The sequence below is a fragment of the Pseudogymnoascus destructans genome (genome assembly GCF_001641265.1).
Source record: "Pseudogymnoascus destructans isolate 20631-21 unplaced genomic scaffold scaffold_2, whole genome shotgun sequence".
Taxonomy (NCBI): Eukaryota; Fungi; Ascomycota; class Leotiomycetes; order Thelebolales; family Thelebolaceae; genus Pseudogymnoascus; species Pseudogymnoascus destructans.
Window position 1 is genome coordinate 1,363,304 of NW_020167521.1, and position 12,434 is coordinate 1,375,737.

Genomic DNA, 12,434 nt, shown 5'->3' on the forward strand with positions numbered 1-12,434 from the left:
CGACGACTTACATTATACTACAAACACTACTTGGCCAAGAACTTCTGGAAAGCCTCCTGCTGAATCGTGGTATTCCCCACCGAGCTTCTTCCTCCCCTTCTTCTGCTTCTCCAACAGCTTCTTCCGCCGCGAAATATCACTCGCGTGCAGTTTCGCCAGCACATCCGTTCGGAACGGCTTGATCGTCTCTCGTGCCACAATCCTCCTCCCTGCCATCGCCTGGATGATCACCTCGTACATCTGGCGATCCACAAGCTCCTTGAACTTCTTCATCCACTGCCTGCTGACCCTATCCACCTATGACGTGTGCACCACCCGCGAGACGGCATCCACCAGCTCCTTGTTCACCAAAAGCTGCATCTTGACAATCTGACTCCTCCTCCACCCAGCATCCTCATAATCGAGAGAGGCATATCCCCTCATCGCTCCTTTAAGCTTACGTCGATCAATCCTCCGAGAAACGAACACAACAGCTCAACAAGAACAGCATGGAGGGCACAATAAGCTATATGCCAGTGCTTATAAGGCTGGAATATTCCCACGTCTAATGGCTGTAAAACGTGTGTAAGGTGGCTGGAAAACACCCATAAGATGATGTGATATTCGGCTGCCATAATGACGAACTCAGGGCTCGTGTGGCTCACATGAGAATCGAGTAGTAGAACCTTGAGAGTTCCTGGGTTTCATCCATATTCCAGATTGACTCTGGATTTATACCATGCTGTAGTACAAATTCCGTGTACTTTTCAAACCACTTAACAATAGCAGGTTCCTCTTGAGCTTGCGTACACTGTTGCACAATAGGCTTTGTAGTGATAAAGTGGAAATACATAAGCTCATTCCGTATATATTTAGTGAGCCAGCTCTGTGACGGTGGAGGCAGTGGGCTCCGTAGGTGGCATACTGCCCCGTAAACCATATGCCTATTAGCCCCTAACCCTAGGTAATACTTCTCTAGAATCCAGGCCTTTAGGGCCTCCGTTTGGTCTATAGAAAGCACCCTATTGTGACCTCCATGGGCCAGCTTCTGTGGGACTGCTCGGGTGATTCTTGACTGTATAGTCGACTTTGGGACCTTAGAAATCCGACTGGCAGCACCTACAGATTCAGAGGGGTTTGCTGCCAGCCATTCACAGGCATTTGATAGAGGTGTCCCTTCCATTAAATGAATACATTTGATTACTATATAAATTACTACGTGTAGGAATGTTCAAGGTTTTGGTAAAGAGTAGCGGTGAACATATGCAAGTTGAGAGGACGCACTTGCTTCCTCTTGTAAGCGAGTGGACGCACTTGCTTCCTCTCGTAAGTGAGTGGACGCACTCGCTTCCCCCCACAGTTAGTGTGTGCCCAATACAAACAAAGTTGACAGGCAGGTTCTTCTTTTGCACCTGTACAGCAACATCGACCATCACCTCCCATCACTCCTCCCTTCCAGCTCCCATCCCCTACTCTACATCCACCCCTCTCTCCCTCTACCTCTTTCCTCTTTAGTTACTACACTCTACTCTACATCCACCCCTCTCTCCCTCTACCTCTTTCCTCTTTAGTTACTACACTCTACTCTACATCCACCCCTCTCCCCCTCTACCTCTTTTCCTCTTTAGTTACTATCAGACTACACTCTAATCGTCGGATCCGCCTGGTCGCTTCGCTCCTAGTCGGAATAAGCAAGTTGTCTTGTGGGAAGCAAGATGTCTTGCCTCGCTAAACCCACCACTTTAAATCAAAGCAAAAGTATTTAACGTGCATGTATAATGAAAGTGCCAAACAAGCGAAAGTGCCAAAATATCGCGACTACCCCATAAGAATTGCGATAAATCCACCACAACAATTTAAATTAATTAAAACTACTCGGAGTCCTCTTCCTCAGACCTGTCTATTACAATCTGACAAGTGCGCGCATTGTGTCCAGTCTCACCACACTTGCCACAGCGACGTGCATGGGTTTCTTTCCTTGGCTTCCGACCACTACTTGCCCTTATTTCTTGCTCTACTTGCTGCACAACGTCCCTCTCGTCCTGTAGCTCCTGTGCTACCTGTTGACTAAGTGATCCTCCTTGCTGTAGTCGTGTTTTTTTAGCTCTCCGGCGCTTGCTTAGCACTTCATTTGCCTGTCGCAGGTTTTGGTTCTCTGCTTTTAACAATGCTAATTGATGCATTATTTGCGATGCACCCTTTGTAAACTGGTCAACAGCTGCATAGATTGAGGTTGGAGAGCTATTTTGATGATGCGCAATTCAGTTTTTAATGAAAGTAGACTGTGATACAGCTTCAGTTGGGTTATTTGGTGTCTGAGAAACCCATGGTTGAGCGGTGTTTGGGCGAGAGGTTGGAGGTGTTGGCGTCTTAAACCTAAGGTCAAGTGTAGATATTACACTCTCAGGGCTAAATGGAAGAAGCCCAGCACCTCGGAACCCTCCCTGAATATTGCTTTCTGTCATTGCAATGTTAAATGCAGCATGGAAGGCAGGAAAGAAGTCATCCTTAGTAATGTGAATAATATGAGCCCGCATCATATCTTCAATTTGCCGACCGTAAGCTCTCTTTAATGGGCCAAAACAGCCAACATCAAGTGGTTGGAGTATATGGGAAGAGTGAGCAGGCATACAAAGCGTAATAATGTTGTGTTCTTTGCAGTACTCCTCAAACTTGTCTGAGTGGTGGCTCTCATGACCATCAAGGACTAACAAGCGATAACCACCAACACTCCGGGGCTTTGTGTGCTTCTCAAAATGCTGAATCCAATCCATACCTCTCTCGTTTGTAGTCCAGCCATTTGCAGTAACAGTGATTACCCAATCTACTGGAAATCCGCTATTCTCATACCAAGATGCAAGGTGGTTTTTACCTGCCACAATGACAAATGGCGGCACTGCCCAACCTTGAGAACTAACACCTTGGATTACTGTAACCCATTCCCGATTGCCAGGCTGCACCTTTTTTGCCTTTGCCCGCCCATCTGAGCTCGTTACTACCGTTGCGCTTGAGATGACGCCCATCATAAACCCAGTCTTATCAAAGTTGTAGATATCTGCATTGTTGATGCCATACTTTAGAATTGTGTTCCATACAAGCTCAAACCAGCCACGAATGACTTTTGGATCATCGCACTTAGCCCTCTGGTAGTCGTATTTTCGCTGGAAGCGTGTCCGGAGCTCTACATGGCGCTTAACAAAGTTTGAAGCCCAACGTGACCCGACGCGTGGCGCGTCGCGTGTTGCAAGTAGTCGATTTGCCATATCTTCAACAATAACAACTGAGGAGGGAACCCTTTAGCAGCTAAGTCAAGTATATACTGAACAAGAACTGATTCCTCTAGGTTACTTAATTTCCGTAAGTTGGCTTGGATATCGCGTCGTGAAGGTACACCTTGTAAACGGTGACGTAGCTTGCGGTGGTCTACGGAATAGATCCTAGCTGCAACTCGAAGGCGCAAATTTGGGTCGCTTTGCATAGCTTGGATAGCTAGCACTAATTTGCTTTCATCATTTTTATGGCGCATGTTTTGTTGTGGAGGAATTTAACATTTAGTTGGGGGGGTTGGTCACCGCATGATTTTGGCACTTTCGCTTGTTTGGCACTTTCGTTATACATGCACGTTATGTATAGTAATATATAGTACAGTCAAACCCCTGTTATAACGATCCTGAGCCAGAGGCACAGTATTACATTAGAACAAAGGCGTGCCCTTCGTCGCTGGGCACATCGACAGCACCCAAAGCCTACACAGAAGCAATGCATCAAATGGTTCCTCCACGAAATACAATCACAAACTTAGCCAGTCAACTGTTTCCGAATCCTTAAGTCTACGCTTCTCCCACCTCGACGAGAATAATACACCACAAGGCGTGCGACTTCGAAAAGGCTTCTGGCCTGACTTAGAGAAGCTTCTGTTTGCATGGCAGCAGCGTATTGAAGCAAGAGGGGGATTTACAACTGGAGAGCTTCTGCAAACAAAGGCAAGAGATATCTGGCGTCAGTTTCCACAACACTCTGGCAAGCCAGTCCCAGAGTTCAGCATTGGATGGCTTGAGTGATTTAAGAAGCGCTTTAAGATATCATTAAAAGTTCGACATGGAGAAGCCTTATCTATCCCAGCTTCTACAGAAGAGGAAATGAGAGCCTTACAAACTGTGGCAGGGGAATATCAAGAGGAGGATATCTACAACATGGACGAGAGTGGCCTTTATTGGAGGATGATGCTCTCTCGAGGCCTCTCATTACAACATCATGCTGGTTTAAAGAAAGACAAGTCTCAGATCTCTCTTGTATTTTGTGTCAATGCAACTGGCACAGATCGATTTCAGTCTGGTTCATTGGCAAAGCTAAAACACCACGCGCTTTGCGATTTGTATCAGTTCATACAATGGGAGGGCAATGGCGTGTAATGGTGGGTGCACCAGATGTGAGAATCCAGCCACCCAAGGAAGGGGATGATTTTACTAAGACAACACACTGTCTTAGGAAACAGAGCCAAAGGGTTGTAGCTCAGACTATTCCACAACGCAGCAATCAAGTGTATGATGTAGTGGAGTGGTTTAGACAAGTTGTAACAAATGTTGAGTCTGAGAACTCAGGGATAAGTCAGAGGTTAGCACCTCACTGACTTTTCAGAAACAAAGAATAATAAGATCAATGCTTTGAAGCTTGGAAAAGACGTGGAAGTATGTGATAGTCGATTTACTGTATTGTCTGCTTGCCCTTTCTTAAGGAAAGGGCAATCCTATTTATGCTAAAGGAGTGTAGTTCTCTCATTCCAAGACTTTCCATGACTAACCAGGCTTGGTAACTGTAGTCAACGTAAGAGAATCCCATAGAACCATCTCCTAGGTTCCTAGCCTATAGGAAGTGAAAGGAGGTCCAAGGTCAGAGTACCCCTATAGACAAATTATGTCATAACTTAACCAATCTTGTGGGTAATTAAGGAGCGATGACGTGTAATGAATCATAGACAGTTGTAGAAGCTTTTGGAGCTATCGTTCATGTTCCTAGGCCTCTAGTTGATAGAGATATGTCACGTGTAGTATTAGCCCAGTAACTAAGGAGTGATGTCATGTAATGAATCATAGAGGGTTGTAGAGATATGCTATGTGGTAATATCGGCCCAGTAACTAAGGAGCAATGACGTGTAATGAATCATAGAGGGTTATAGCAATTGTTGAGTAGTATTGCTCTTGTTGTTGGTGTGACAAGCCAAAATATGTATAGTGACTTGTAGGTTTGAGGAGGAGATTTCTAAGTTTGCTCTTGAGTTTGATAGCAAACTGAGTGCAACGAATGTCAGTATGACAGATTACAGCTCACAGCTTGTCACAGCTTGTTACGGTTGTTACGGTTGTTACGGTTGTTACGGTTGTTACGGTTATTACGGTTGTTACGGTTGTTACGGTTGTTACAGTTGTTACGGTTGTTACGGTTGTTACAGTTGTTATGGGGATTACGGGTGTAGCCTTAGCCACAAGGTTACAACCGCTAAGCAGACAACTGTATGTTATGAGGAATAGCCTCACCTTCCTTCCTTCTTCTTCTTCTTCTCTCTTTAGATTCAATCTAGATTACTTTTCCTGGACTGGCATCATGACCTCTATGACCATCGTAACAATTTTATGCTAGTGCTTGTAAGGTTGGAAAACCCCAACATCGAGTGAGAGGGAAATGTAAATGGGAATATGTTGTGCTCCTCTGCAAGGATTGCAAATTGAGGGCATTGATGACTTACATGAGAATCAAGCAAGAGGACCTTTAGCTCTAAATCTTGTGTGCTTTTTGTATGTTTAATGAAGTGTGTTAACCATTCAATTGCAAGTTCGTCGTTGATATATCTAGAGTCTGAAAGTAGAATCCTCTCTGCTTAAAGATTCTGATGGTACTAAGATTCTATATGAGTTTTGCCCTGTATGATAATAACAGGTGGAATCACTTGCCCACTTACAGAGACAGCTTTAACAACACTAAGGGAACTCTTGTTTTCAGGACTTAGTGTGTAGAGTTCGTATATTCTAATAGGCACCATGACTTTGTAACGCTGACTTCTAAACGATAGAAGACACAGAGGTTCTCTTGCGTAAAGGTTTACTTATCAGAGGAGGCAGGGGATCAGACACAAAGGCTTCAAGTAACACGTTACTAGTATATAACAAATACTGTATTGAGTTGAGCACGAAGCTCCTATCTAAGGAAATACTATCTACTTATATAGTGGCGTCGTGCCTAGTGGACTCTTTGGGAACTCACTCGAGTCCTCGGAGTCCTGGACTCTTAGGACTCTTCTCATCATCCTGCGAGTCCGTCACGTGATACTTTCGGAACTACTATTCCCCGCTGCCCCTCCAGGTACCAGGGCCGGTCTCATGCGACCTCCCTCCTTCCTGTCCTGTATTGGCCAGCCTTCTTGTTCCGTCGTAACAGACTTGTTCACCACCTAGGATTCTAATTCGAAATCCTGTTGCTTTATCCCATGCTCTTGTAGAAATGTAGTATATCTTTGAAACCATTCTTCAACTACTGTTTCATCATGTGCTGTTGTTCGCTGTCATGATATAGGCTTTGTAGTAATTGTATGAAATTCAGAAAGCTCATGTTAGACAAATTTTCTCATCTAACGGTGGTAATGGATCACATAAATGACAGAGAAGTGGACATCACTTATAACCTACCCCGATTTATGAGAGATCTCCCACAAATGCGGGAGCAGACTTTTAAGGAATCTACCATACAATCAGCGTTCCGGAAAGCTGGAATCTGGCCTATAAGCTGTAATACAGCCCTTGAGAAGCTGCGTACGTACTCGCAGCCTACGCAGCCTACAGAGCCTACAACGCCCACCCTACCACGGCCTATTACCCCTATTCCCTCCACTTTCCAGGGCGTAGAACAGGGCCTACAGCAGTGGAAGGAGCGGGTTCCGGAGGCCTTTAGTAGCCCCTCAAGGCAGAGCTACAGCAACTGGCTTACTGGGGCAGCCCGGGTTCTGGCTGCTGGCCAGCTCCAGGAACTCGACCTACGGGCTGTTCGGCAGCAGGTCAAGAACTCGAAGAAGAAGCGGGGGGGCCGGGACCGACTCCAGTGTGGAGGTGAGCTCCGGGCTTCTGAAGCCCACGAGCTTCAGGCCCAGAAGCTCGCTGCCGCAGAAGCTCGGAAACTGAGCCAGGCCCAAACCCGAGCCCAGAAGCAGCTCCGCCGGGCATCCGGAAGAAGAGCATAGCTCAGCTCACTAAATCGGGCCTCCCAATTCCTCCGGAGTTGGAAGACCCTATTACTGACCCAGAAGCCAAATCTGAGAGCCAGTATGAGAGCGCAACTGAGGGTGGGAGTGGTCGTGGGAGTGAGAGTGAGCGTGAGAATGAAGCGTGAGAATGAAGAAGTGATAATTTCGTAGAATTGAACTTTTAAGTACTTTTACATATAAATTACTATGGTTGGGTACTTACGGTCGCAATTTGAGAGGACGCACTTGCTTCCTCTCATAAGCGAGTGGACGCACTCGCTTCCCCCCACGGTTAGTTGTGTAACCTGCAGTAGAATCATTGGTGGTAATACTTTATGGACCACTACTTGGTACTTCCTCAGGGCCCTTCCCTCCCCATCCTTTCCCTCCTGTCGGTACTTTCATCCCATCCCAGCTACCACCACAGCCACCACCACAGCCACCACCACAGCCACCACCACCCACACCCACACCTACAACCACACAATCCTCAAAACATCCACCTCGCAACAACCTCCGTCCAACTAATACCAACTAATACACCAAAGTCCTGATATTGTAACCCAATACTGTATCAACTACGGAGTATATCAAACTATATCCACCGACTCATTATTCCACCACAACCATATCCATATCCTCAACTCAATCAGCATTCGATCACGAACGCGTCACCGCTATTCCGAGCGCTTATTCTCCTGCCCTGCCACTCCGCATTGCCTCTCTTCCACGACCAGCCCATGAGCCAAACCTGGGTTTGAAGGGAACCACGCCATCCCAGCGCGAGCGCCAAAGGGCGTACAATCTTGCCCTCGACACAACTCTCTCCGCGGTCAACTTCTCTCGAGGCCTTCGATATGGCGCCTCCCGACCACCAATCGAGTGATGTCGGCCGACGCGAGTCGCAGAGGCTCTCGGTCCGCCAATCTGTCGACAACACGATTGACGAGGGCGACGACCTCTATGGACTCGAGACTATGGGCGTGTCTGACGGGTTCCGGCCGCCTCACGTCCAGAACCACAACCGCATATCATCCGACTCGTCACAATTGAACAGATCGGCGCCGCCGCGGCCACCGAGTATATCAAAGCCGAGGATGGTCAGCAACTTTGCCCTTCGACACGATGGTGCCCCGGAGTCATCGTCTTTGGGACCGCCTGCTGAACGCAACGAATCGACTGATGCTCCCATAATAGCGCCCGATGGGCCATACCAGGGCCCAACGAGGCCGTCACATCCATACCGAATGTATTCGCAGATGGATCGACCTGCGAGGGCAGCGAGCATCGCTACGATTTCAAGTTTTCCCGCGTCGGAACAGAGTTACAGTGGACCCAACGGCCCTACGCATCCCTACGGCATGTATCCCCAGAATACTGTTCCGGAGTCAGAAGCGGGCGACATCGAGCCACCAGCGAATATTCCAGTCGGCTTCCCAGGTCTCTCCGGGAACCAATATCAAAGGCGATTAGGCCCAGATGGCGAAGACGCCGCCGATATTATTGGCCCAGACGGCCATACAGAACAATTACCACCCTACACGAAATACCCCGACGAAGTATTCGCGAGGAAACTGATGCCTTTATCCGCCCCAGGACCGTCTGCAGCGGCCGCCTCGGGCGCAGGGGGAATCGGCCTTGCAACACGTAACCCTGAATTCTCATCAGAAAACCTCGCCATCTCGCCCATTGAACCGACGTCTCCCCGGTCTACACTCTCCGTACGGAGCGGCGAGCCCGTGCGAAGTCGCGACGCTGCCGCGGCCGCAGAAGCGGAATCCGAGAAGCCGGCCGAGAAGAAGTGGAAGACGATGGCGAAGCAGAAGGTGTGCGGCTATCTCCCAGTTTGGGCACTGACTTTGATCGTGCTGCTCATCGTCGTTATTGCCCTGCTCGTCGGTAACATCCTCGGCGTGATGGTCACGAAACGGAGAGATTCGAAATTCAAGCACAGCCGGCCACTTACCATACCGTACGTCCCCTCTCAAAAAACTCCTTTCGTCACGTACTAACCGATCCCTCAGTGTCTCAGGCGATTACTACACAACCGTAACCACCACCCTAGACGCCACTCCCCTCCCCTCCCTCCCCACCAGCCTCCCCACCCTCCCCACTGGGACTTTTTCCCTCTTCATGAGCTCTGCCTTGGAAAGCACAGGCCTCTGCCTCGAAAACATGTCTCAGCTCCTCGCCTGGTCCTGCGACATGCCGCCCGCGCGCATTCAAGTTACCATCGCCAACCTCGGCCTCGACGCGCCCAAGACGAGTAACCACGCCTTCTCGCTCAAGCTACCGGATGGGGCACAGCAAGGGTTCTCGTATGGCACGCAGCCGCCGGTGTTCAGGCCGAAAAACGTGATGACCCTGGTGAGCGACTACGACGATCCGTATCTAGGACCAGCCTGGTTCTTCCAGGTCACTTACGATAAAGTCGTCATCCTCCCGGCAGAACTCTTGCCGGCGCCATCGGCCAAGGCGAGGACGCGGCGCGGGAATGTGGAGGCGGTCGGCGATACGACCGCTACAGCATCCGATGCCGCAGCAGCCCCAACTTCCTCCACCACAACCGCCCCGTCTACAAACAACTACTCCGGCGGCGACGGCAGCGGCTGGCCCACGCCACCGGGCACGTACCCGCGCCACAGCGTCGTCCTCGCGGGCTCCACACCCTGGTTCTGCTACTGGAACGGCACCCTCCTCGAGACCTTCGTGTACCCCAACGCCTCATCGAAAGCGAGCGAGAAATGGGCGTCGAGCTACGGCGCCTCCTCCACTACTGCCTCCGGGTATGGTAGGACGAGCGTACCCACCGATGCTGGCGCCGTGACGGCTGCTGGTGGGACGACGACGGGGACGAGCGGGTTACTGCCGCCGTACCCAAAGGTGGTGAAGATTGAGGAGAGGAGGATGCCGAGGGGGGCTTACGATCAGCCGTACTGTGTGCAGATGCGCATCTCGGCGGATAGGGCGACGGCGGCGCCGGTTAGGGGTGCGGATGGGAGTGCGGTTGTCGTGATGCTTGATGAGAGGGTTGGGGCGAGTGGGGGTAGTAAGGCGGAGAGGGATGGGGTGGAGATGGAAAAGAGGATGGGGTGGGGGAAGAGGGGGATGGCGCAGGAGTGTCATTGTGGGTGGGTTGCTAAGTGAATACCGCCAAGGACCCCTTGACGGTTGTTAATTGAAGTGCCTAGAATCGACACACAGCGAGCGTTGTGAGTAATATCCTGCAACTCGAGAGATGGAGGATGCAGCGAGCTTGTGGATCGATTAACTAGCTGTGTGCCCCTCCCAGTCTGGGAGAGGCACACAGCCAGTTAAATGATCAACACATTCTGTCTGTGTCGACAGCGCTAGGGGAGGGGTTTGGATACCACGGCGTCATTCTTGGTCGATGTTTTTTTTGGGGTTTTTTTGGGGGATATGGGATCACAATGGGGGACTCCATGTCGCAAAATGGGTATTACTTAACTCTTCATGTTTTTATGTTCTATGTTTCTGGGAAAGCGTGGGGGGTGGGTGGGAAGCGGGTACCGGGGGGTATTGGAATGAAAGGGATAGGGTATGGTGTTTTTCTGGTTTGCTTGTTTGTTTGTTTTTTTTGAGAGAGAGAGGCAAGATGAGGGAGGGGCTGTATGTTTATGTGGTGTGTGAATGAGTGTTATTGTGGTGGATGGATGGATGGATGGGTGGTGTGGTGTGCTGGGTGAAAAAGGGGGGTTACTCGTGAAGTATATAAATTATGTACGTACACACACACGTTACCGCACCTCCTTGTCCCCTACCTAGTCCCAATTATTTTACTTGCGGCCTTGAAAACACTGTAATTACTTCCTCCCTCCCCAATTCCCCCCCTCCAACCCCTCCAAAAACACCTCCGCCTCCCTCCTCGCCTTCATCCTCGCCACCAACCCCCCTTCCTCCCCCTTCCCCCCCCATCCCCACCACCCCCATCCTCCCCCCTCGCCCCAACAGTCTCCCTCCTCAACCCCTCCAACCCCTCCATCTCCCCCTTCCTCCCACCCCCCTCTCTCGAAAACTGATAAAACCCCACCCCCCGACTCCTAACCTCCTTCCTACTATCATAATGCACCGCTTCGGGGGGTGTAGGGCTGCGATCACGTTTTCGTGCTAGTTCGCCCATTTTAACTTCAATTTCTGCGTCGGGGTTGAAGGCGGAGCTTTGGATGGCGGCGCCGTGGATGAGTCCCTCTGGCATGGCGGGGCGGGCGGACATGCGGTCTAGTTCTTCGGCGCCGCGGAGTTGGTTGCGGAGACGGCGGTGCATGCGGTCGCGCTCGGCTTTGGTGCCTTCCCTCAAGCGCCCATACTCATCCTCAAACTCCACCTTCTCCAGATCTGCAAACGTCCCCCGGCCCTCCTCAAGTTCACTATCATCCTCGCTGCCCTCCCCCTTCTCGCCAGCTTCAGTCCACTTCCTATCCCACTCCACCAATCCCCCCGCCCCCTCCCCTCCCTCCTGCACATCCACATCCCCCCTCTTCATCGCCTTATACCTCTTAGCTTTTTCCTCCATCTTCCTCCTCGACCTCTCTAACGTCTCTTCATCCACGCCGCCGATATCCTGTTCCCCCTCCCTCCCTCTCGCATCTTTATCCTTCCGACGCCGCCGGTGCGCGGTGAAGATATCGTCTTTCTTCCCCGCCCGTGCGCGGCTGGCGCGTGAGCCGGGGGGGGAGGGGGGGCGAGAGAGGAGGGAGGAGAGGGTGGATGTGAAGGAGAGGGAGGAGGGGGTTTGGGTGGAGGGGGGGTTTTGGAGCGTTTGGTGGGGGGGAGGGAGGAGGAGGAAGGACGGTAGAGGTGCGTGTCGGTTTTGGAGAGGTGGGAGGACATGGTTTGTTTTTCTCTGTTGCGGTGAGGTGAGGCGAGGTGTCTCGTGGGGGGCGTGGCTGGCAGGTGTAAGGTCGAGAAACAGGCGTCGCAAAGTGTAGGGTTGTAGGGATATTTTTAGGTCGGTAGGAGCGCTGGATCGAGAGGTTGGTTATGGCGACATTTAGAGAGACTTATGCGAGACTTGGGGGGTGATGCGGAGGTGAATTGGACGCAGTCGATAAGGTCCTAAACAGGTGTTCGCGACACTAAACTCGCGGTTCGATTGTGCTCCAACATGTCCACGGCGGTGACAGAACGCGCACCCAAACCAGCTTAGCGGCACCATCCTCCCCACCACCCTACAAACCCCCACTATTGGCAGTATGTAATGGTC

At 50.6% G+C, this 12,434-nt stretch overlaps 3 protein-coding genes across 3 annotated transcripts; 1 reads left to right on the plus strand and 2 right to left on the minus strand.

The window, feature by feature from the left end:
• Positions 1–12: 12 nt before the first annotated feature.
• GUF1_1 (Translation factor guf1 mitochondrial) lies at positions 13–423 on the minus strand (the record flags this gene model as incomplete). Its single annotated transcript, XM_024464744.1, has 2 exons — positions 13–297; positions 349–423. The coding sequence occupies 2 exons, from the start codon at positions 421–423 to the stop codon at positions 13–15; spliced, it is 360 nt and encodes a 119-aa protein (XP_024327500.1).
• Positions 424–7,591: 7,168 nt separating this feature from the next.
• Positions 7,592–10,722, plus strand: VC83_01060 (uncharacterized protein). Its single transcript, XM_024464745.1, has 2 exons — positions 7,592–9,182; positions 9,235–10,722. The coding sequence occupies exons 1-2, from the start codon at positions 8,068–8,070 to the stop codon at positions 10,355–10,357; spliced, it is 2,238 nt and encodes a 745-aa protein (XP_024327825.1). The 5' UTR covers positions 7,592–8,067; the 3' UTR covers positions 10,358–10,722.
• A 380-nt stretch (positions 10,723–11,102) lies between these two features.
• Positions 11,103–12,386, minus strand: VC83_01061 (uncharacterized protein; the record flags this gene model as incomplete). The annotated part of the gene is made up of 2 exons (XM_024464746.1): positions 11,103–12,192; positions 12,364–12,386. 2 exons carry the CDS (start codon positions 12,384–12,386, stop codon positions 11,103–11,105), a joined length of 1,113 nt encoding a protein of 370 aa, XP_024327826.1.
• Between the last annotated feature and the right edge of the window lie 48 nt (positions 12,387–12,434).

Bases quoted from the DNA above. Each gene is read 5' to 3' on its own strand.
- VC83_01060 (XM_024464745.1), top strand. From the start codon at position 8,068: ATGGCGCCTCCCGACCACCAATCGAGTGATGTCGGCCGACGCGAGTCG. The intron at 9,183-9,234 runs GTACGTCCCCTC...CCGATCCCTCAG, and splicing joins AGCCGGCCACTTACCATACC to TGTCTCAGGCGATTACTACA.